This window comes from Diabrotica virgifera, chromosome 5, assembly GCF_917563875.1.
Source record: "Diabrotica virgifera virgifera chromosome 5, PGI_DIABVI_V3a".
Classification (NCBI taxonomy): Eukaryota; Metazoa; Arthropoda; class Insecta; order Coleoptera; family Chrysomelidae; genus Diabrotica; species Diabrotica virgifera.
In genome coordinates this window covers 59,618,591-59,644,283 of record NC_065447.1, presented here as the reverse complement: position 1 = coordinate 59,644,283, position 25,693 = coordinate 59,618,591, and the positions used below count along the sequence as shown (strand labels likewise).

Here is a 25,693-nt window from a genome sequence, read left to right as displayed (position 1 = left end):
GTCATAAAAACACTCGGTCACACAATTTCGCACAATTGCCAAGGTGACAGGGGGATTCAGAATAAGTTTTTCTTGTAACCACTTGTCATAATTGGTAGAATTTATTTCGGAATGAAACTTCCAGATTTGGGTACAGACTTAAATATTAATTCGTCATTTTTAATGCATCCCCTTTCGCCAACGGAATGTACTACAATCAGTCGTTGGCCGTTTGCAATATTCATATATAAAACTTTTGTCAAGTCATCTGTCCAACTCTTAGAAGAAGTGTTGCCACTGTGCATGTATGTATGTTTCATCAAGAAATATTGGCCGGTTTTGCTGTCTAAAATATTTATGTAATTTGCGTTACATATTTCAGATTTTTCGATTATTTGTGACTTCCCCCAACAAAAATTCATTTTAAGCAGAATTCTTCTAAGTGATGTCTGCGAGTAAGGAAGATTGAAATCTTTTTTAACTTACAGTGAAGTGAAAAACTTCCAACGTAAAATAATATACAGGGTGTCCAGAAACTCTACCGAGTCCTTAGATAATTTTAAGACAATTTAACCGAATTCACCTAGTCCGAAAATGTTTCCTAAGGGAGCTAGAGCTCTTTGAAGATGGCGTCATGTAATTAGTTTTTCTTAAATACCTCCAGAACGCTTCTATTTACATAGAAAAACGAAAATTGGTATGCGTATTTACTTTCCAGAAATGAATCGATTCCATCCATTGCGAATTTCTAGTACCGGTCATAGGCGTCCGTTTTGGGTAGGTCAACGATTATTTTATCGCCAACTCTTTTGTCTTTAATTTTCAAGCATTTTTGACTCTGAATTATTAAATTGTGAGGTATTCTAGTACTAAAAGGTACTCTTCCTTTAAGTCAATAGGATACACCGTTTTCTAGAAAAATTGATTTGAAAATTTTTCGTTCTTTGAATTTAAAAAAAAAAGATTAAAAAAAACTATTTAGAAATATGAAAACTGGTACATTTATTTATATTCCAGAGATTAATCGATTTCATTAATGGCGAATTTCTAGTACCGGTCATAGACGTCCGTTTTGGGTAGGTCAACAGTTATTTTATAGCATAACTTTATTGTCTTTAATTTTTAAGTATTTTTGACACTAGATTATTTAATTGTGAGATATTCGAGTACTAAAAGTTACTCTAGCTTTAAGTTGGTAAAATACATCGTTTTTTTCTTAAATTTTTTTCATTTCTTTTCAAATTCCCAAAACTAAAAACTTTCAAATCGATTTTTCTAGAAAACGGTGTGGTAGGCTTAAAGTAAGAGTACCTTTTAGTACTAGAATACCTCACAACTTAATAATCCAGTATCAAAAATGCTTATAAGTTGAAGACAAAAAAGTTGTGCGATAAAATAACCGTTGCCCTACTCAAAACGGACGCCTATGACCGGTACTAGAAATTCGCAATGGATGGAATCGATTCATTTCTGGAAAGTAAACATGTATACAAATTTTCGTTTTCATAAATAGAAGCGTTCTGGAGGTATTTAAAAAATTAATTACATGGCGCCATCTTCAAAGAGCTCGAGCTCCCTTAGGAAGCATTTTCGGATTAGGTGAATTGGGTTAAATTGTCTTAAAATTATCTGAGGAACAGTCTGTGTTAAAATCTGTCTTCGTTTGTCGGTAGAGTTTCTGGACACCCTGTATATTTCAGATTTATGGTCCTTCTCAGAGGCACTTTTCAGTATGTCACAAGTGACCGAAAAAAAGGTAAGTCCGTCACATAATACACATTTATAATTTATATTTCTAACATGACATTTAAGTTAAATGTGATGGTTGTCAGAATCGTAGTCAGCCAAATATGAAAAGGGTAATGCAGTATAACCCTTTTATTTGCAATTTGGTATAAAAACAAATTAATTGTGTTTATTGCATTTATAAAATGGAATTTTCTTTGATTTGTAGTCTTATAAATTCTACAGATTATAGTCGTATATATAATTCGTAAATCATTTTTTGTTCGATTATAGCGCCATCTATCAACGACTAGAATAAATGTTATAAATTATTTTAATCACGGACGTACCTTTTTTTCTGTCATTTCCAACTTAATGCGTTAGAAAGAAATCGAAAAACTGTGACGCACTGAAAGATGCCTCTGAGAAAGAGTATAACAACAAGCAATTGATCTTGTCGATATTTGAAGTACTCTTTATATAACTTTGCGTCAATTGATATACGATTTCATTTTTGCCAAATTTCCGGCCATAGTTTTTTAACCAGAAATGACATCAAAACCGTAACACTACCGTAATTGCTATAATCACATGTACTATTTCTGAGAGTATAATGTGTGATTTTCGGTTAAATTGTTTAACCAAAAGTGATATAAAAACTGAAATATGTATCGCTTGTACTATTTCGGCGATTTTAAAACGGTACTTTAAGATGCAACTTTGGAATCAGAAGTCCGAGGTCAAATTTAAAACCATATTTGGCTTATAAGCTTTCATTTGACACCTCATCTGTCACTAATATCTATGAACACATTCACGGTAATGACTGCATATTATGAAGTCATTTACTCCATAAGAATACGTGTCTACAATGACAGCGTGTCCGTCAATGTGTTAACGGAGGAGTTATATTTACGGACGGACAGACAGACATGGATAATATAATCCAAGGTTTTCACATTTTAACTTTGTAAAGTGGGTGAAAACAATAAAAAATGAAATTTTCCCAACGGATTATAATTTTATCAGTGCGTTTTCGGTCTTGTCAGACCATTATCAGGGAACACATAGTTAGCAACAATTGAAACTAGCCACTTAAAAGTTATAAAAACATTTTGATGTTAAAAGCTTTAACTTTAAGGCAACATACTGAACCCTACCCAAAACGAGGACTACATGTGAGTCTTAGGAAAGATACCATCCAACTGAAGTGGTGAATCATGAAGTGAAAATAATTTAAATTGACCAGGACTTCAAGACAAGTGATGAAGTCTTCTCATGATCTTTAAGACAAGTGATGATCACTTGTCCGAAAAATAAAAATTATTTCATGTGATTGTTCTGTTACCAATATGCATCTGTTTAAAGCACTTTGAATAAAAGTTACTAAAAACAAAATTATACCCCATTTTGCCCAAATTACTTACTTTGTCTTTTTTGGATTGTTTAGGTTTCTCAGCTGGCACCTGCTTAATAGGTAGAGGGTCTTTGAGCAATGTCGACGGGGGTTGTTTAATTGTAGAAGGTGCAAAGTTAGGTTCCATTGTCTTGTTATTGTTCATCATGTTGTTACTTTTCAACGAAGAAGCCTTCGTTATCAACATCGAGTTTGGTCTCAATTCAACATCTGCCATCTCCTCTTTGCCGACTATCAAATTGCTCTTCTTGAAACGGGGAGCTAGGTCCTTGTTCGATTCTGAATGCAAAAAATACGTTATTATTGGGGTAATCAGAAATAGTCTAAAATCCCACTGCAGAATCACTATGTTCAGAAGTTAGTTAATTAAAATCACATTTTTATATAAATTTAAGAATAGGAGAATACATTGATAACGGGTTGCTAGTCAAAAAGTAGCCGCTTGTGAAAAAATGGCCGCAAATTATGGTTGCCAGCTCTTAAAAATGCGAGGTATCAGAGATAAAGTGAAAGAAAGCTAGCGCGCAACGCTACTGGTTTGACAAGGTTGACAATGTTTGATGGCGAATGCGAGTTGTTAAAGCAGTCATCTTGGCAAACCAGTGGCGTTGCACTTTAGCTTTGATTTCACTTTATCTCTAATACCTCGCGTTTTTAACAGCTGCAACGCTAATTTGCGCCATTTTTTTCAAAGGCAACCTTAATCATCGTATTAAAACATTTAGCTTTAATTTGATATAAAAAACATGCACCTATGTCATGAACGATTAAGTGAATTATTATTAATTTAATTAAAACTATTTGCATCCCCTTTTTGACTGGCAACCTGGGGTCTTATTCTCGAGCTCATTCGAGATACATTGACCATGACAAGTGCCGAACAAAAATGTTGCACGCAAGTATGAACGTCGTAGATTACTTTTTTTGAACTTCAAATAGAATTGCAATGACGAGAATTTTAAGTCTTGACTGTTAGAGTGACAAGTGTTTATATATATTTTATGTTTGTTTATGCAAATACTTCGAGATACAGATGATTGGCTTACAGCTGTATATATATTGAGGCCGGTATCAACTTGATAGCTGCCGCCGGCGAAGAATCTTAGTGCAATTAAAACCTAAAAGTACAATATAAACCTGCTGGAGCATATGCGCATATGTCGATGTCGAGAAAATGTCTAGTGGGTCACCACCGCTCGATGCTTATCATTCGACATATGTCGAACAAGGAATTTCTAGAATAGCAATCTCGATTTTCTGCATTGCAGAACATAAACAATCTCGAACGATAGAGTACTTGCGTGTGACATTGTTCGACATTCGTCACGGTCGATATATCTCGAATGAGCTCGAGAATAAGACCCCTGTTATCAATGTATTTATATAAAAATGTGATTTTAATTAACTAACTTATACTACTACTAAAAGGAAGTACATAGTAATAAATAGTTAACTTACGGTTAAATTGTGAGTTGGAGTTATTCTGATTGTGCTTGTACTGCCCCCTCTGGTTGTTGTAATTGTACGCGCCACTGCGTTGGTTGTTGTGCCCCCTGTAACTGCCATCCCTTTGGCTGCTGAATCCGTTGTGCGCCCCAAATGGTGGAACAGTGGGTATGAGGGATGGAGCGGAAGGAGACAAACTTATACCTGCACAATGTAAAACACATAATGAATAAAAAAATGTTACAAGACATATTGTTGATTTGATCATGAGATACAGAGTGTAAGAGCATCAACAGAACATGTCTAAAATATTCTAATACAGAACAACCGGTCTTAAATTTTTTTTCAGGCATAGTATTATTCGCATTTTAGAAACTATTATGTATCATTTTAATTTATTTGTTGGCCTTTTTGCTCAGGTGTTCAAGTATTAGTGTTTATGAAATTACTACAAACAAGCTGAGAATGCGAGCATTAACATAACGAAAACTTTGTTTTCCGTTAACAAACATCATCATTTCTATATATTTGTATAATAACCACTATTGATTGATTTTGATTTATTTGAATTTGGTTTGAGATATCGAACTGGTAATAAGATAGTAGTAATGTTAATATGTCTTAAGTCTAAAATTCGATTTTTCAAGTTTGAGGTCGGCTTCAAAGATCGAAATGACGTTTTCAGATTTGGATTCCGGAGACAAAACTACATCGGTATCCATTGGCAGATCGGCTCCAAGTATTGCAAGGGCGGCGACGCAAAAACGAAAGAACAGACTGTGCGAATGTATAAATTAAAACAAAATTTTCATTGAAAATTTTATTATCAGTAACAGACTGCGAATTTATAAATTAAAACATACCTTTCATTGAAAATTTTAGTATCCATTTCAATTTATTTTGTTTTATCCATTTTGTCTAGACACAAGTGGATGTTTAACCCTCTTTAACGCAATGTATCTCACAAGACTTTATAATTGATTTTTTATATATTGCGGGCTTTTTCAATAGTTCAAACCTTGACTGTCACATTCAGATGTCCTTTCTCTCTATACAGTTGTCAAGCTCTGTTTGATTTAAAAGGTGTCAAAGTATTAGGTTTTGTTAATTTATTTTCTTGTTCTGTAAGTACGCGTCATTTTTAAGCCATCAACACAAGAGGTAAGTTCAGTTTACTCAACGAATATATACTCTAATAGAAAGGTACGGCCCTGTGGACCGATTCTATAAGATCAACGCGAAACAATTACGTTCGTTATCCGACGGTTTGCTATTCTGTAAGCTCATTCGGGAAGAATCGGAGAAACAGATCACGAAGCCGATTACAAAGTGAAAGCGATAACTTTTGACTTGCGTTTCGTTTCGCTTTCGATAGTGATTGGTCGATCATTTTCACGTGGTAAACAAGCGCAGGCGCTAAGCAGGTTGTTCGTTGTTGTGTTGATTTCACAAGAATTCTGTGTTCTTTGTTTTGTTGATAATGAATTATGAATTAGTGATGCTCTTACACCACCTTCCCAATCTTCCGTAAGTTCCTGTAGCTCATCAAAAAGGAATCAAACTAGTTCTTTGCTTAAGCGAAAAATATCAATAAACCTTATATCTGTTAAACCAAATGGGTCACTTCTATCTCGAAGGAACCTGCTTTCCTCTGGCGTTAACCGCAGATCGCAGATGGTTTCTTCGCTCGAGTTCTCCTTCTCCATATTGGGACCGTGCAAGTTCGGCAAAGCGACCTCTATTTCTACGCTCTGTACTTTTATTCGCACTTTTAATTATATTGGCCAATTATATTAGTCCTGGTTGCTGGATAATTGTCAAGACCATAGTCCAAAAAAATAATAAGAAGAAAAAATAAGATGCAGGTTATGTTTAGCAAACGTAAACAATTGTATGTAGTAAATAAAATCAGTTATTAAAATGCAGTACTGCAAGCAAAATACAATTAATTAAATTTACCTTTATATAATAATTGCATATCATATCAATATTGTAGAGCAATATATAATTTTTCTGCGTCAATGACAGAAGGTATGAAATATACGTCAATTTGACAATTTCAATTGACAATATGAATTATTTAAGATAGTTGCAATATTTCTCCGCGACTCGCGCACGGTCGTTCTCGTTTCTCTTTCCAACTACTTGCACACCGCGAATAGAACAAATTGCACCGGCAACATTTTTATTAAAATATAATACAAATTTAATCAAACTTGTGATTATAAGGTTATATAGGTACGTCATGTAACTCTCTAGTTACTCTTCTTCTTTCTTTACTTCTTCTTTTTTTACTTCCTGCACATATATTTGCAATGTTGCCGTAATTATTTATTCATAGATCGTTTAAACTCGTATATTATCGTATGCCGCTATGATAACGAAGCGAAAGCGAAAACTAACCTTATAGAATATGAACATAAATCAACTTCGCTATCGTTTAGCTTAGCTTTCGCGGTAATAACGAAAATTATAGAATTCGCCTACTGTAACGTTTTAGCATAGGATTTTGCGTTCCAACTGAGTAGGTGCCATGGAGGTGCATAGACCTGACAGCGACTACGGACAACCACCGCCCGCTCTGCGGCCGCAACATCCCTCGTCAACAAGCCTGCTTATAAACGTGACCATCTGTTTCATATAAAAGCTTCTTCTAGGAGCTATATATTCTTTGGTTTACTGTTACTATTCTATTATATTATGTTCTTTATGAAAACTAATTCAAGTCGCTTATCATTTTGTTATGTAAGTTTGATTATTCACAAGTTTTAGGCACTAATACTGTATGGTTCATTTGTAATATACCTTTATAAAATGTATCTTTAGCCCGATCAGGGAACACAAAATTTTACGAAAACCTCCAAAAAATAAAGGAAGGATGAACATTTGGGAATAAGTAGATGAAATTGTCTATTATTATATAAGAAAAGTTTACAATTCTACATCCCCTCCATTTTAAAAAAAATTAGGAAATACTGGGTGAAAAATATTTTCTCGGGAGTGAAAAAATATACGTTCAAAATAGGCCCGGAATTCGATAAAATGACTAATTCTAAGCAACTTTTGTTCTATAGAGTTTTTTCACTAAGTCAATACTTTTCGAGTTATTTGCGAGTGAATATGTTCATTTTTAACAAGAAAAAACATGTTTTTGGACGGTTTTTCGCAGATAACTCAAAAAGTAAGTATTCTAGCGAAAAAATGTACTTAGTAAAAATATAGCTTATAAAAAATTGAAAAAAATGGTGTACGCGTGACGTCTGCAGACCCAGTAGAAGCAAAGTTGTAGCTAATGAAAAGTAGGTTCTTCTTCGTCAAATTCCAAATCGAATATTTCAATGTGAAATAACCAAAAAGCAGAGCACTTTTCGGGGAAAATTTATTATAACTTTTTTAAAGTTAAGAAAAGGTTTATTTTTGTTTTTTAAAAAAACTTCTAACATTAAAAATAAGTGAGTTACGCTCAAAATATTGTTGGTCCCTTTTATTTTTTGGTACAAAAATCGCGAAAATCACCCCCTAATTAGCTTCCCAAATAAAATTAATGGTTACCGCTTCACAAGTTACTTTACTTATGTATTGTTTGTTTAGGCAATACGTAAAGTATCCTTAACAATAGTAACCTATACTTATTGTACGGTTATAGAGTATATTCCCATAGGTAAGCTGGTTAAGAGTAGATAACGATTTTTCATATGTAATTTAAAGTATTATCTGCATAAATGGCACAAAGAATATTTGCTACGAGAGGTATATGGTTCAAAATGCATACAGTATCACGACTAATAAGTTATGTTCACATACATGTAGAGTACTTACAGTTTTATTCCTTGATGACGTGTCACATCAGAGCTCTGATTGAATTCCATAATCCATTTGGTTCATTTGTAAGGCACTCACTAATACGCTAAATAAATCATCGTCGATAATACTGAGCAGATTGAATTATCTGAGCGGTATAAAACGATAGCAAAAAAAGCCGGTAAAATGCGGCCTTTTTACGAATAGCGGGAGCGTCGATAGATTAGAGATGATTCTCGTTAGGAAGCTTTTGACGATCTGCCCCGGCGAGGGGTTCAAATGCGAGTCTCAACAATAACCTGGAGTTTCCAGAAAGGTTACATAAATACTACTTGAATTTTAAGTAATCAGTAGTACAGGGGCGTAACTAATTATTTTAGTGAGCCGTGTATAATATATTTATTGTACATATTGCCGGGGGCGACAGGCGAGAGAGATGGCCTATATCACCTCGAAGAGAGGGGATTGGCAAAGATGTGCACAACGATAAGAAATGTTTGAAGAAATTAGAGTTTATATACACAAGGGGTAACAACGATAAAATGGAGGAAAACGATAAGTTTTCCCCCTAGGGATAGATTTTAATCTTCCAGGGGAATCACAGCGATTTTCGTAATACCACGAAGAAAATCACCGTGAGTAGTGTGAATCTTGACAGTACGAACTAGACCATCCTTACCAGGCAATACATCTATTACCCTGGCAGTTGGCCATAAGAGTGGAGGAGTACCATCCTCCTTCAACAGAACCAAATCCCCGATCTTGACAGGGTCAGTAGGGTCGGTCCATTTATTTCTTTGCTGCAGGAGGCAAAGATAGTCTTTTTTCCACAATTTCCAAAATTGCTGTTGAATTTTACTAATACGCTGAAAAAGATTCAACCTATTTTCAGGTATCTCTGAAACACTTGGTTCAGGGGGCGCGGTTAAACTTCTTTGAACTAAGAAGTGAGCTGGAGATAGGAAAGCGAAGTCATTGGCGTCAGACGACATCCTAGTGATGGGTCTCGAATTTAGAATAGCCTCGATTTGGCATAATACTGTGTTAAACACTTCAAAGGTGAAGTGGGAATTTCCTATAATTCGATAGAGGTGATACTTCACACTCTTTATTCCTACCTCATGGAGGCCGAATTGATGGGGGTTGCGGGGAACACCCATCTTGAAAGTTATGGAGTTTTGAGTACAGAATTCCTTAATCTGTTCCGAATTATTTTGATTTAAGAAAAAATCATAGAATTCGCGCATTTCATTTTTTGCCCCATGGAAATTTGTGGCATTGTCGCTCCAAATAATACTGGGCGTGGATCTTCTGGCAATAAACCTTTTCAGAGTAAGAATATAGGCTTCTGCGCTTAATCCTGTGACGAGTTCGATATGAACACATTTAGTGCTCATGCAAATGAAATAGGCTACGTATGCTTTGTAAAGCGGTGCCTTCCTCAAATGTGAGGACTTAATTAAGAAGAACCCCCCATAGTCCACTGAGACGACTTGGAAGGGTCTAGTGGGGAGTACACGATCGGGATGCATATCTGCCATCTGTTGAACAGAATTGGGTGTCATGAATCGGAAACAGTTTACACACTTACGAATTAAGCGTTTAATCTGTCTTAATCCGTCAATTGGCCAGTACTTCATTTTGACATACGAAAGTACTGTTTGCGCGCCTGAATGTAATAACTTATGATGAGCTTGAGTCAAGATTAGTTCTACAACTCGACATTTAGAAGGAAGTAGAATGGGGTGTTTTTGATTATACGATATGGGGGCGTGTCGGAGACGTCCTCCCACACGAATCAGCCCATCATTATGTTGTAGGAAGGGGTTGAGTTTACGAATGGCTTTATTGGTCACGAGTTTAGCATTTTTCAATTCAAGAATCTCTTTTTTAAAGTAGATACTTTGGATATACCTGATGATCGCGTGATCAGCGATCTCCATTTCGGGTGGCGTCAATATATCCGTATCTCGTGGAGAGTTATTTATTTTCTTTTTAATATTACTGATGAATCTAAAAAGATAAGCGACAATTCTTTGAATTTTACGAAAAGAAGAAGATTTAGCGAATAGATTTTCAAAGGTGTCGTTGAGTTCGTGATTTGTTGCTATGTTTGAGACAACTAACTTCCTTAATTCAGGAAGATCATCCTGAAAATGAGGAATTTGATGAAGAGAAAAATCGATGGGATTGTCTCTAATAAAGCTAGGTCCGCATAACCAGTCTTCGGTGGTCTGGGGATTATCAAAGACATTTATCCCTCTGGAAGCGGGGTCAGCGATGTTTTCGTGACTTCTGACGAAATGGAAATCACAAGGAAAAGTTTCCAACAAGGAATTGACCTTTTGAATTCTGTTTTGTACAAAAATGTTCCAAATGTGTTTTTTAGAAAGTATCCAAGACAAGGCAATTGTAGAGTCAGCAAAGAGATGAGATGAAGATATACTCAAATTTTTCTTGAAGATGTGAAAAAGTCTATGAGCCAGAGTGACTCCCAACACTATTCCACAAAGTTCCAATTTGGGGATGGTGAGTTTATTTTTTAGCGGAGAAATTTTGTTTTTAGAAGCGATAAGCCGCGACGATACAGAAAAGTCTGAGTATGTCGCTTTGAGATACACACAAGTGCTGTATATTTTTTCCGATGCGTCGGTGAAAATAATTAATTGAACATCAACAACTTTCTTTTGTAAAAGTAAGCATCGAGGTACCTTGACCTCTTCTATAGTTTTGAATGTCGATAAGAGGTTTTGCCAATTTTTCATAATGATGGGTGAGTCAATGGGTTGATCCCAGTCCAATTTCTGGGACCATATTTCCTGTATCAAGAGCTTAGCGTTCACAAGGACAGGGGATAACCATCCTAGCGGGTCATACAAAGTAGCAATGTAGGAGAGAATAGTACGTTTAGTAACAACATTAGCCAATTTGAAGATAGGAGTTTTAAACGAAAAGTGGTCGCGTTCTGAATCCCAGAATATGCCTAAGACTTTATCAGATCCCGTGAAGTTAAGACTGACTTCAGAGACGGGATTTAAATTGTGTTGAGACAGAAATTCTGAAGAACTGCAGTTCCACTTGTGGAGGAGGAAACCATGGGTTTCTAGCAAAGAAGTTAATTGTTCGAAAAGACAACTTAATTCATGAAGACTGTCAGCACCGCTGATCAGGTCATCCATATAGATAGATTCTTGCAGAACACTAGTAGCAAGTTCGTGGGTATGTTTGTTGTTGTCAGCGATGTGCTTGATAACTCTTTGAGCGATAAATGGGCTACTTGGGAGCCCGAAGGGTAATCTTTGAAATTGATAGCACCGTAAAGGCTGCTGAATATTGTCCCTAAAGAGAAAATTTAACAGAAATGTTTCAGTGGGACAAATGGCGATTTGTAGGAACATAGCCTTGATGTCGCCTACTAGTGCGAATTTAAACTGACGAAACTTAGCGAGAATGTCAAAAAGTTCATGTTGGACGACATAACCTTTGTCTATGACGTCACTGAGGGAGATTCCCGTAGACGATTTATTGTTTGGATCGAAAACTATACGAGTGGAAGTAGTAGAGTTGGATTTGAAAACGGGAAAGTGAGGGAGAAAGTAATTAGGTTTACCTGAGTCATTTAGCATTTTTAACGGCACTTGAATTATTTGTCCGTTATTGAGATATTCCGATATAATGTCCTGATATTTTTCCAATAAATCAGGGTTGAGTTGAAAACGTTTCTCGAGACTGAGAAAACGTCTTTTTGCCGAGAGAAACGAATTTCCCATGTCTATATCTTCGATAGGGAGTTTGAGATTGAGTGTGGACTCATATCGTCCATTGGGGAGAACATTAACATGTTTTACAAAATTAATTTCAGCGGGGTGATCATTAATGAGATCGGTGTTCTGAGGAGCGGCTTCTTCCAGCTCCCAGAATTTTTGTAAATGATCGGATAGTTCCTCGTTGGACACTACCGGCTCATTTACGGCGGAAGGAGTGTTATGAGAACAACAAGTAACGAGAGAGTTTGAATAAAATTCCAAAGCCTTTTTAGTATTTTTCGACTTAAGAGCAAAGTCTGGAACTGACCCTGATATCGTGTACCCGAGTAGAGTGCGTTGAAGAACGGGAAGACCTTTTCCCAAACGAATTATTTCAGGTTGAATGATATCGTTATACAGGTCTGCACCGAGCAGGATACCAATTGGGGATGTTACATGGAACATCGGATCACCTAATGGTATCTCTGAGGGTATGTTTAGTTTGCTCGCCGAAATAGAAATTTGAGGAAGCGGATTTGTTATCTTTGGGAGTACAGAGCACGAGATGTCAAAAGGAACGTCGTTAGCGACAGCGAAAATTGTTGTATCTACAATAGATTGAGACGAGGATGAGGTGGAGTTAATTCCATTGATCCGTAATTTTCCATCTCTAGTGGTGAGTGACAGTTCCTTTACGAGGTCAGCACTAATAAATGAAACCTGTGAGGCCGAGTCTAAAAGTGCCTTTGCGAAGACCCTCTTGCCGCTAGGAGCGACAAGATAGACCTGGAGTGTGCTTAATAACACCAAATGATTATCAAGCGAGGCTGCAGATAGAGCCATTGAATGTGGAGTCGAATTTTGAAGATTAACTTCCGTTTCAGGAGCTCTAACATGTGAGGGCCCCTGTTGTGAATTACCCTGTGTATGGGAGTTATTTGAGATAGCGGTTTTATTATGATTATTTGAGTTGTGTTGGCCAACAGCCGCGGAAGGGTTACTATGACCCGTTTTGTCGAAATGGAGCAACGTGTGATGACGAGATTTACAAACTATGCAAGAGAATTTGGATTTACACTGATCGAGCATGTGAGACCCAAGACAATTAATACAAAATTTATTTTGTTTGACAAAACTAAAACGTTCTTTAGAATTCAACTGCTTGAACTGAGGACAAGAGTAGATCGAGTGAGAGTCGTTGCAATAGGAACATTTCTTAGGACCTAAGCGAGGCGAAAGGTTACTGGTAGAAGTGTCTGAGGCTAGGTGTAAAGAGTGTCTGGAAGTAGTAGTCGATTTTGGTTTTGATTGAGATTGAATATTCTCAAGATGAACAACGCGTGTCTCGATTTCCCCTAGAAAATGGACAAAATCAGGGGTAGCTTGGCTACCACCGGATTGGAACTCAAGAGCCCTAATGGTAGGTGCGTCGAGTTTCTGAGTAGCGATATGTATGAGAAGTAAATGCAAGAGATCTGAAGGGGGCCTATTCAAGTTCAATAGGGCCTTGAAATTATTTGACATGACCGTATGAAAATTTCTTAATTGTGAGTGATTTGCGTTTCCAGAAATAGGAGGCGCATCAAGAATTTGAGAGATGAGAGTTTTGATAAGCGATTTAGAGTTGGCGTACCTTTGTGTCAGGTTATCCCGGGCTATTTTGTAATTGTCACCTGTGAGTGGGATATGCTCGAGAAGCGTCAAAGGCTCGGAAGTTAGAAAACTTTTGAGGTAAATGAGTTTTTCCAGATCACTTAATGTAGTATCAGATCCTATTATTGTATCAAAGGTCTCAATGAATGAATTGTATTCAGTAACTAAGCCACTAAATGGTTTTAACTGAATACGAGGGAGGTTTACTGTTCGTTGCCTAGCCATAGACTGTGAGGTTAGAGAAGAATTAGGGTCAAATTGGAGGGAGGGGGTAGCAGTCACATTAGAACTTTCAATGACCTCTAACCTTTCTTCCAATAGAGAAATTGTATCCAAATATTTATCAAAAACCACAGAGGAATCAGTAGAGGGGGTAGGTTCCTCGGGGATCGTCTCCAGCACATTTTGAGCATCGCGGAAAAGTCCGTAAGAATGTTTGAGTTGTGAAATTATTTCACGAATTTTATATTTGTTTAGAGAATTAAGAGTTGTGGGAACCGAATCAGCCAACTTGGTTATATCAAGTTTTGCGGTGAGCCTCTGTCGGTTATATTTTGATCGGTCAGCCATGTTGCGAGAATGTGAGATTAGATAGATTATTTGCAAATGTCTAAACCTATAAATCGATGCGAAAATGAGAGAATATGTACAATATATTATATATTACACGTTTAATAGTGTGAGATTGGCTTAATAGTATCACCCTGTATGAGCGCAGATTAGTATATGAAATGCAAAACTATAAAATTTCAAAATATATGCAATTTTCCAAAATGGGTATTTTTCAGCAAGTGTGAGACACCCTTAACAAGTATTTAAATTAATTAAATTGAAGGAAAAAACAATTATTTATTTTCTATAGTTTTCTAGAAGTGTAAAATGAGCTTAAGCGAAGCTAAATGTAGCAAAAACTTACAATTTATGCAAGAAAACAAAATTATTTTTAATAATTTTTGTAACCTGTGAACCAGGCTTAATCGGATTCAAAATTATAAATTTAATTTAAATCAAAAGGTTGAACAAACAATGTTAAAATTATAACACCCGTACTATCAGCCAAGAAATGAGTACACTTTTTGTATACTATAAACAGAAAAATATATTTACGAAAATAAAATAATGTAATATATGCAAATATTTTTTCATACAAACAAAACGACTCCTTTATTTGAACAAAGCAAGTAGTTTCTGAAATTGCACGTGTAGACCGGGCTTAACAACCTACCAGCTATTGTAGAGACGTGCTGGGTTAAATACTGAGAATTTGAGTGCAGAAAGAGAGGAATATTTTATTTTTGTGCCGGGGCGGCGTGGCTTGGAAATTTCCAAATGCAACAGAAAGACACTATAAATGAAAAACCGTTATTCTCAGAATAGAGATTATCAAAATATGCAAATACGAAGGACCTTGAGGATTTAATTAATAAATAATTAATATGATACGGCTCGATGGAACAGAAATGTTTAGGCAATACGTAAAGTATCCTTAACAATAGTAACCTATACTTATTGTACGGTTATAGAGTATATTCCCATAGGTAAGCTGGTTAAGAGTAGATAACGATTTTTCATATGTAATTTAAAGTATTATCTGCATAAATGGCACAAAGAATATTTGCTACGAGAGGTATATGGTTCAAAATGCATACAGTATCACGACTAATAAGTTATGTTCACATACATGTAGAGTACTTACAGTTTTATTCCTTGATGACGTGTCACATCAGAGCTCTGATTGAATTCCATAATCCATTTGGTTCATTTGTAAGGCACTCACTAATACGCTAAATAAATCATCGTCGATAATACTGAGCAGATTGAATTATCTGAGCGGTATAAAACGATAGCAAAAAAAACCGGTAAAATGCGGCCTTTTTACGAATAGCGGGAGCGTCGATAGATTAGAGATGATTCTCGTTAGGAAGCTTTTGACGATCTGCCCCGGCGAGGGGTTCAAATGCGAGTCTCAACAATAACCTGGAGTTTCCAGAAAGGTTACATAAATACTACTTGAATTTTAAGTAATCAGTAGTACAGGGGCGTAACTAATTATTTTAGTGAGCCGTGTATAATATATTTATTGTACATAATCAGAAATGTTTAGGCAATACGTAAAGTATCCTTAACAATAGTAACCTATACTTATTGTACGGTTATAGAGTATATTCCCATAGGTAAGCTGGTTAAGAGTAGATAACGATTTTTCATATGTAATTTAAAGTATTATCTGCATAAATGGCACAAAGAATATTTGCTACGAGAGGTATATGGTTCAAAATGCATACAGTATCACGACTAATAAGTTATGTTCACATACATGTAGAGTACTTACAGTTTTATTCCTTGATGACGTGTCACATCAGAGCTCTGATTGAATTCCATAATCCATTTGGTTCATTTGTAAGGCACTCACTAATACGCTAAATAAATCATCGTCGATAATACTGAGCAGATTGAATTATCTGAGCGGTATAAAACGATAGCAAAAAAAGCCGGTAAAATGCGGCCTTTTTACGAATAGCGGGAGCGTCGATAGATTAGAGATGATTCTCGTTAGGAAGCTTTTGACGATCTGCCCCGGCGAGGGGTTCAAATGCGAGTCTCAACAATAACCTGGAGTTTCCAGAAAGGTTACATAAATACTACTTGAATTTTAAGTAATCAGTAGTACAGGGGCGTAACTAATTATTTTAGTGAGCCGTGTATAATATATTTATTGTACATATTGCCGGGGGCGACAGGCGAGAGAGATGGCCTATATCACCTCGAAGAGAGGGGATTGGCAAAGATGTGCACAACGATAAGAAATGTTTGAAGAAATTAGAGTTTATATACACAAGGGGTAACAACGATAAAATGGAGGAAAACGATAAGTTTTCCCCCTAGGGATAGATTTTAATCTTCCAGGGGAATCACAGCGATTTTCGTAATACCACGAAGAAAATCACCGTGAGTAGTGTGAATCTTGACAGTACGAACTAGACCATCCTTACCAGGCAATACATCTATTACCCTGGCAGTTGGCCATAAGAGTGGAGGAGTACCATCCTCCTTCAACAGAACCAAATCCCCGATCTTGACAGGGTCAGTAGGGTCGGTCCATTTATTTCTTTGCTGCAGGAGGCAAAGATAGTCTTTTTTCCACAATTTCCAAAATTGCTGTTGAATTTTACTAATACGCTGAAAAAGATTCAACCTATTTTCAGGTATCTCTGAAACACTTGGTTCAGGGGGCGCGGTTAAACTTCTTTGAACTAAGAAGTGAGCTGGAGATAGGAAAGCGAAGTCATTGGCGTCAGACGACATCCTAGTGATGGGTCTCGAATTTAGAATAGCCTCGATTTGGCATAATACTGTGTTAAACACTTCAAAGGTGAAGTGGGAATTTCCTATAATTCGATAGAGGTGATACTTCACACTCTTTATTCCTACCTCATGGAGGCCGAATTGATGGGGGTTGCGGGGAACACCCATCTTGAAAGTTATGGAGTTTTGAGTACAGAATTCCTTAATCTGTTCCGAATTATTTTGATTTAAGAAAAAATCATAGAATTCGCGCATTTCATTTTTTGCCCCATGGAAATTTGTGGCATTGTCGCTCCAAATAATACTGGGCGTGGATCTTCTGGCAATAAACCTTTTCAGAGTAAGAATATAGGCTTCTGCGCTTAATCCTGTGACGAGTTCGATATGAACACATTTAGTGCTCATGCAAATGAAATAGGCTACGTATGCTTTGTAAAGCGGTGCCTTCCTCAAATGTGAGGACTTAATTAAGAAGAACCCCCCATAGTCCACTGAGACGACTTGGAAGGGTCTAGTGGGGAGTACACGATCGGGATGCATATCTGCCATCTGTTGAACAGAATTGGGTGTCATGAATCGGAAACAGTTTACACACTTACGAATTAAGCGTTTAATCTGTCTTAATCCGTCAATTGGCCAGTACTTCATTTTGACATACGAAAGTACTGTTTGCGCGCCTGAATGTAATAACTTATGATGAGCTTGAGTCAAGATTAGTTCTACAACTCGACATTTAGAAGGAAGTAGAATGGGGTGTTTTTGATTATACGATATGGGGGCGTGTCGGAGACGTCCTCCCACACGAATCAGCCCATCATTATGTTGTAGGAAGGGGTTGAGTTTACGAATGGCTTTATTGGTCACGAGTTTAGCATTTTTCAATTCAAGAATCTCTTTTTTAAAGTAGATACTTTGGATATACCTGATGATCGCGTGATCAGCGATCTCCATTTCGGGTGGCGTCAATATATCCGTATCTCGTGGAGAGTTATTTATTTTCTTTTTAATATTACTGATGAATCTAAAAAGATAAGCGACAATTCTTTGAATTTTACGAAAAGAAGAAGATTTAGCGAATAGATTTTCAAAGGTGTCGTTGAGTTCGTGATTTGTTGCTATGTTTGAGACAACTAACTTCCTTAATTCAGGAAGATCATCCTGAAAATGAGGAATTTGATGAAGAGAAAAATCGATGGGATTGTCTCTAATAAAGCTAGGTCCGCATAACCAGTCTTCGGTGGTCTGGGGATTATCAAAGACATTTATCCCTCTGGAAGCGGGGTCAGCGATGTTTTCGTGACTTCTGACGAAATGGAAATCACAAGGAAAAGTTTCCAACAAGGAATTGACCTTTTGAATTCTGTTTTGTACAAAAATGTTCCAAATGTGTTTTTTAGAAAGTATCCAAGACAAGGCAATTGTAGAGTCAGCAAAGAGATGAGATGAAGATATACTCAAATTTTTCTTGAAGATGTGAAAAAGTCTATGAGCCAGAGTGACTCCCAACACTATTCCACAAAGTTCCAATTTGGGGATGGTGAGTTTATTTTTTAGCGGAGAAATTTTGTTTTTAGAAGCGATAAGCCGCGACGATACAGAAAAGTCTGAGTATGTCGCTTTGAGATACACACAAGTGCTGTATATTTTTTCCGATGCGTCGGTGAAAATAATTAATTGAACATCAACAACTTTCTTTTGTAAAAGTAAGCATCGAGGTACCTTGACCTCTTCTATAGTTTTGAATGTCGATAAGAGGTTTTGCCAATTTTTCATAATGATGGGTGAGTCAATGGGTTGATCCCAGTCCAGTTTCTGGGACCATATTTCCTGTATCAAGAGCTTAGCGTTCACAAGGACAGGGGATAACCATCCTAGCGGGTCATACAAAGTAGCAATGTAGGAGAGAATAGTACGTTTAGTAACAACATTAGCCAATTTGAAGATAGGAGTTTTAAACGAAAAGTGGTCGCGTTCTGAATCCCAGAATATGCCTAAGACTTTATCAGATCCCGTGAAGTTAAGACTGACTTCAGAGACGGGATTTAAATTGTGTTGAGACAGAAATTCTGAAGAACTGCAGTTCCACTTGTGGAGGAGGAAACCATGGGTTTCTAGCAAAGAAGTTAATTGTTCGAAAAGACAACTTAATTCATGAAGATTGTCAGCACCGCTGATCAGGTCATCCATATAGATAGATTCTTGCAGAACACTAGTAGCAAGTTCGTGGGTATGTTTGTTGTTGTCAGCGATGTGCTTGATAACTCTTTGAGCGATAAATGGGCTACTTGGGAGCCCGAAGGGTAATCTTTGAAATTGATAGCACCGTAAAGGCTGCTGAATATTGTCCCTAAAGAGAAAATTTAACAGAAATGTTTCAGTGGGACAAATGGCGATTTGTAGGAACATAGCCTTGATGTCGCCTACTAGTGCGAATTTAAACTGACGAAACTTAGCGAGAATGTCAAAAAGTTCATGTTGGACGACATAACCTTTGTCTATGACGTCACTGAGGGAGATTCCCGTAGACGATTTATTGTTTGGATCGAAAACTATACGAGTGGAAGTAGTAGAGTTGGATTTGAAAACGGGAAAGTGAGGGAGAAAGTAATTAGGTTTACCTGAGTCATTTAGCATTTTTAACGGCACTTGAATTATTTGTCCGTTATTGAGATATTCCGATATAATGTCCTGATATTTTTCCAATAAATCAGGGTTGAGTTGAAAACGTTTCTCGAGACTGAGAAAACGTCTTTTTGCCGAGAGAAACGAATTTCCCATGTCTATATCTTCGATAGGGAGTTTGAGATTGAGTGTGGACTCATATCGTCCATTGGGGAGAACATTAACATGTTTTACAAAATTAATTTCAGCGGGGTGATCATTAATGAGATCGGTGTTCTGAGGAGCGGCTTCTTCCAGCTCCCAGAATTTTTGTAAATGATCGGATAGTTCCTCGTTGGACACTACCGGCTCATTTACGGCGGAAGGAGTGTTATGAGAACAACAAGTAACGAGAGAGTTTGAATAAAATTCCAAAGCCTTTTTAGTATTTTTCGACTTAAGAGCAAAGTCTGGAACTGACCCTGATATCGTGTACCCGAGTAGAGTGCGTTGAAGAACGGGAAGACCTTTTCCCAAACGAATTATTTCAGGTTGAATGATATCGTTATACAGGTCTGCACCGAGCAGGATACCAATTGGGGATGTTACATGGAACATCGGATCACCTAATGGTATCTCTGAGGGTATGTTTAGTTTGCTCGCCGAAATAGAAATTTGAGGAAGCGGATTTGTTATCTTTGGGAGTACAGAGCACGAGATGTCAAAAGGAACGTCGTTAGCGACAGCGAAAATTGTTGTATCTACAATAGATTGAGACGAGGATGAGGTGGAGTTAATTCCATTGATCCGTAATTTTCCATCTCTAGTGGTGAGTGACAGTTCCTTTACGAGGTCAGCACTAATAAATGAAACCTGTGAGGCCGAGTCTAAAAGTGCCTTTGCGAAGACCCTCTTGCCGCTAGGAGCGACAAGATAGACCTGGAGTGTGCTTAATAACACCAAATGATTATCAAGCGAGGCTGCAGATAGAGCCATTGAATGTGGAGTCGAATTTTGAAGATTAACTTCCGTTTCAGGAGCTCTAACATGTGAGGGCCCCTGTTGTGAATTACCCTGTGTATGGGAGTTATTTGAGATAGCGGTTTTATTATGATTATTTGAGTTGTGTTGGCCAACAGCCGCGGAAGGGTTACTATGACCCGTTTTGTCGAAATGGAGCAACGTGTGATGACGAGATTTACAAACTATGCAAGAGAATTTGGATTTACACTGATCGAGCATGTGAGACCCAAGACAATTAATACAAAATTTATTTTGTTTGACAAAACTAAAACGTTCTTTAGAATTCAACTGCTTGAACTGAGGACAAGAGTAGATCGAGTGAGAGTCGTTGCAATAGGAACATTTCTTAGGACCTAAGCGAGGCGAAAGGTTACTGGTAGAAGTGTCTGAGGCTAGGTGTAAAGAGTGTCTGGAAGTAGTAGTCGATTTTGGTTTTGATTGAGATTGAATATTCTCAAGATGAACAACGCGTGTCTCGATTTCCCCTAGAAAATGGACAAAATCAGGGGTAGCTTGGCTACCACCGGATTGGAACTCAAGAGCCCTAATGGTAGGTGCGTCGAGTTTCTGAGTAGCGATATGTATGAGAAGTAAATGCAAGAGATCTGAAGGGGGCCTATTCAAGTTCAATAGGGCCTTGAAATTATTTGACATGACCGTATGAAAATTTCTTAATTGTGAGTGATTTGCGTTTCCAGAAATAGGAGGCGCATCAAGAATTTGAGAGATGAGAGTTTTGATAAGCGATTTAGAGTTGGCGTACCTTTGTGTCAGGTTATCCCGGGCTATTTTGTAATTGTCACCTGTGAGTGGGATATGCTCGAGAAGCGTCAAAGGCTCGGAAGTTAGAAAACTTTTGAGGTAAATGAGTTTTTCCAGATCACTTAATGTAGTATCAGATCCTATTATTGTATCAAAGGTCTCAATGAATGAATTGTATTCAGTAACTAAGCCACTAAATGGTTTTAACTGAATACGAGGGAGGTTTACTGTTCGTTGCCTAGCCATAGACTGTGAGGTTAGAGAAGAATTAGGGTCAAATTGGAGGGAGGGGGTAGCAGTCACATTAGAACTTTCAATGACCTCTAACCTTTCTTCCAATAGAGAAATTGTATCCAAATATTTATCAAAAACCACAGAGGAATCAGTAGAGGGGGTAGGTTCCTCGGGGATCGTCTCCAGCACATTTTGAGCATCGCGGAAAAGTCCGTAAGAATGTTTGAGTTGTGAAATTATTTCACGAATTTTATATTTGTTTAGAGAATTAAGAGTTGTGGGAACCGAATCAGCCAACTTGGTTATATCAAGTTTTGCGGTGAGCCTCTGTCGGTTATATTTTGATCGGTCAGCCATGTTGCGAGAATGTGAGATTAGATAGATTATTTGCAAATGTCTAAACCTATAAATCGATGCGAAAATGAGAGAATATGTACAATATATTATATATTACACGTTTAATAGTGTGAGATTGGCTTAATAGTATCACCCTGTATGAGCGCAGATTAGTATATGAAATGCAAAACTATAAAATTTCAAAATATATGCAATTTTCCAAAATGGGTATTTTTCAGCAAGTGTGAGACACCCTTAACAAGTATTTAAATTAATTAAATTGAAGGAAAAAACAATTATTTATTTTCTATAGTTTTCTAGAAGTGTAAAATGAGCTTAAGCGAAGCTAAATGTAGCAAAAACTTACAATTTATGCAAGAAAACAAAATTATTTTTAATAATTTTTGTAACCTGTGAACCAGGCTTAATCGGATTCAAAATTATAAATTTAATTTAAATCAAAAGGTTGAACAAACAATGTTAAAATTATAACACCCGTACTATCAGCCAAGAAATGAGTACACTTTTTGTATACTATAAACAGAAAAATATATTTACGAAAATAAAATAATGTAATATATGCAAATATTTTTTCATACAAACAAAACGACTCCTTTATTTGAACAAAGCAAGTAGTTTCTGAAATTGCACGTGTAGACCGGGCTTAACAACCTACCAGCTATTGTAGAGACGTGCTGGGTTAAATACTGAGAATTTGAGTGCAGAAAGAGAGGAATATTTTATTTTTGTGCCGGGGCGGCGTGGCTTGGAAATTTCCAAATGCAACAGAAAGACACTATAAATGAAAAACCGTTATTCTCAGAATAGAGATTATCAAAATATGCAAATACGAAGGACCTTGAGGATTTAATTAATAAATAATTAATATGATACGGCTCGATGGAACAGAAATGTTTAGGCAATACGTAAAGTATCCTTAACAATAGTAACCTATACTTATTGTACGGTTATAGAGTATATTCCCATAGGTAAGCTGGTTAAGAGTAGATAACGATTTTTCATATGTAATTTAAAGTATTATCTGCATAAATGGCACAAAGAATATTTGCTACGAGAGGTATATGGTTCAAAATGCATACAGTATCACGACTAATAAGTTATGTTCACATACATGTAGAGTACTTACAGTTTTATTCCTTGATGACGTGTCACATCAGAGCTCTGATTGAATTCCATAATCCATTTGGTTCATTTGTAAGGCACTCACTAATACGCTAAATAAATCATCGTCGATAATACTGAGCAGATTGAATTATCTGAGCGGTATAAAACGATAGCAAAAAAAGCCGGTAAAATGCGGCCTTTTTACGAATAGCGGGAGCGTCGATAGATTAGAGATGATTCTCGTTAGGAAGCTTTTGACGATCTGCCCCGGCGAGGGGTTCAAATGCGAGTCTCAACAATAACCTGGAGTTTCCAGAAAGGTTACATAAATACTACTTGAATTTTAAGTAATCAGTAGTACAGGGGCGTAACTAATTATTTTAGTGAGCCGTGTATAATATATTTATTGTACATTGTTTATATTATCTGTAAGTTTCATTGGTTCAAAGTGCTCATTTTTGAAAAAAATTGGGTTTAAAATAAACATTTTTTTAAATTTTGAATAAAAATGGAATTGTTCATGGAATTAACTTAAAAATTATTAGTAATGCCAAAAATCTTAAAGAGTAATAAGATGTACGTTTTGCTTTTCTGAATATTTTTTCTCTTTTGTTTTCTTGTAAGACAAAAATTGGTTATGCGATGGCTGTTCAAAAATTGGTCAAAACGGCAAACAGGTGTATGTTTTCAAAAAACTTTTGATAGTGTGTAAAAAATATTTTATTATCACTATATCTGTGGCTTTTGCCCAGTATCCATGTTTTTTATTGTGTCGTTTAGCAATTGCTCTTCTATGAAGGTTTTATAAGAGGACGAAGCTCTGATGATGTCACGTTATGTGTCGAAAGTACTTAGCTGATAATAAAATATTTTTTACACACTATCAAAAGTTTTTTGAAAACATACACCTGTTTGCCGTTTTGACCTATTTAGAAGTGTGTACAAGTCTTGCAGTCTTTTCCAATTGTTCAAAAATTGCCTAAACTCGTGATTAGTTACTCGTTCAAGCCATTTTCACAACAGCTTTTTCAAAAATAAGCACTTTGAACCGATGACACTTACAGATCATATAAATAATACATACGCAAAGTAACTTGTGAAGTGGTAATGATAAAATGTATCTGTGATAGCTAATTAGGGGGTGATTCTCGCGATTTTTTTACCAAAAAATAAAAGGGACCAACAATATTTTGAGCGTAACTCACTTACTTTTAATGTTACAAGTTTTTTTAAAAAACAAAAATAAACCTTTTTTTAAACACTTTAATAAAGTTGAAATGAACACTTTTCCCCGAAAAGTGTTCCGTTTTTGGGTTATTTCACATTGAAATATTCGATTTGGAATTTGATGAAGAAGAACCTACTTTTCATTAGCTACAACTCTGCTTTTGCTGGGTCTACAGACCTCAAGCATACACCATTTGTTTCAGTTTTTTATAGGCTACATTTTTGCTAAGAATATTTTTTTCGCTGAAATACTTACTTTTTGAGTTATCTGCGAAAAACCGTCCAAAAACATGTTTTTTTCTGTTAAAAATGAACATATTCACTTGCAAATAACTCGAAAAGTATTGACTTAGGGAAAAAACTATAGAACAAAAGTTGCTTAGAATTAGTCATTTTATCCAATTCCGGACTTATTTTGAATGTATATTTTTCACCTTCGAGAAGGGGGTATTCCCCACCATTTTTTAAAAATGGAAGGGATGTAGAATTGTAAACTTTTTCTTATATAATAACAGACAATTTCAACTACCTATTCCCAAATTTTCATCCTTCCTTTATTTTTTTTTTGTGGTCAGATTGTTCTTTGATCGGGCTACTTACAGTTCACATTGGGCAGCATGATCCTATTTGTGACATTGTCAATTCGTATATTTGGTTTCATGCAAGGAGTAGAATATTATTTTTTATAATTCGCGTATTTTTAAACTTACCTATATTATTTTGGCTGTTTATTTTTGAAGTTTGTTTTCGTTTTGAAAATTTAAAGTTCAATTAAAAATATTTTACTAATTTCAAAAGTTCTTTTGATGATGTTTATGAGTTATCTTATCTCTTTTCTGCAAAGGGAATTGAAATTTGAACCACCAAATGTTTGCTACATTATTCACTGTGGTCCACAAAATGAACCAATTACTTACTAATCTATTTTTATCAAGTTACACCTACACAAGAGGCTTGTATTACTAATTCTCTATATCCCTATCAAGTGTTATCTTTAATTGGTAAAATTCTTATATTCTGGTTTATATAGGTTTATTTATCGGCCAATTGCGAATGGTTATCAGTTGTTTCTTGAAAAGTGAAGTCATTTTTCACATGCAAGAAATCCATAAAATCTCGTGCAGCAAAGAGTTTATAATTATAGGTGTATTTTGTTTTGTAAAGAGCGATGTTTCACCATATAACAGTGGTTTGGCTGCACAATGTATCTCTTAGGGTACCGCTTTCAAGACCTATCTGCTCAATGTATCTCACAAGATACATATTTTTTAAACGCCTTTTTTGGGGGGGTCGGAAGGGAGGCGAAAAAAAT

General features: G+C 36.3%; 1 protein-coding gene across 1 annotated transcript in view; it reads right to left on the bottom strand.

The window, feature by feature from the left end:
- Positions 1-25,693, bottom strand: part of LOC114330984 (eukaryotic translation initiation factor 4 gamma 2) — a 117,793-nt gene that overhangs the window by 29,378 nt on the left and 62,722 nt on the right. The window contains exons 6-7 of the mRNA XM_028280443.2: positions 4,580-4,771; positions 3,132-3,400 (exon numbers count right to left, since the gene is read on the bottom strand). Of these exons, the coding sequence (XP_028136244.1) occupies positions 3,132-3,400; positions 4,580-4,771 (461 nt within the window). The remainder of the gene's footprint in view (positions 1-3,131; positions 3,401-4,579; positions 4,772-25,693) is intronic.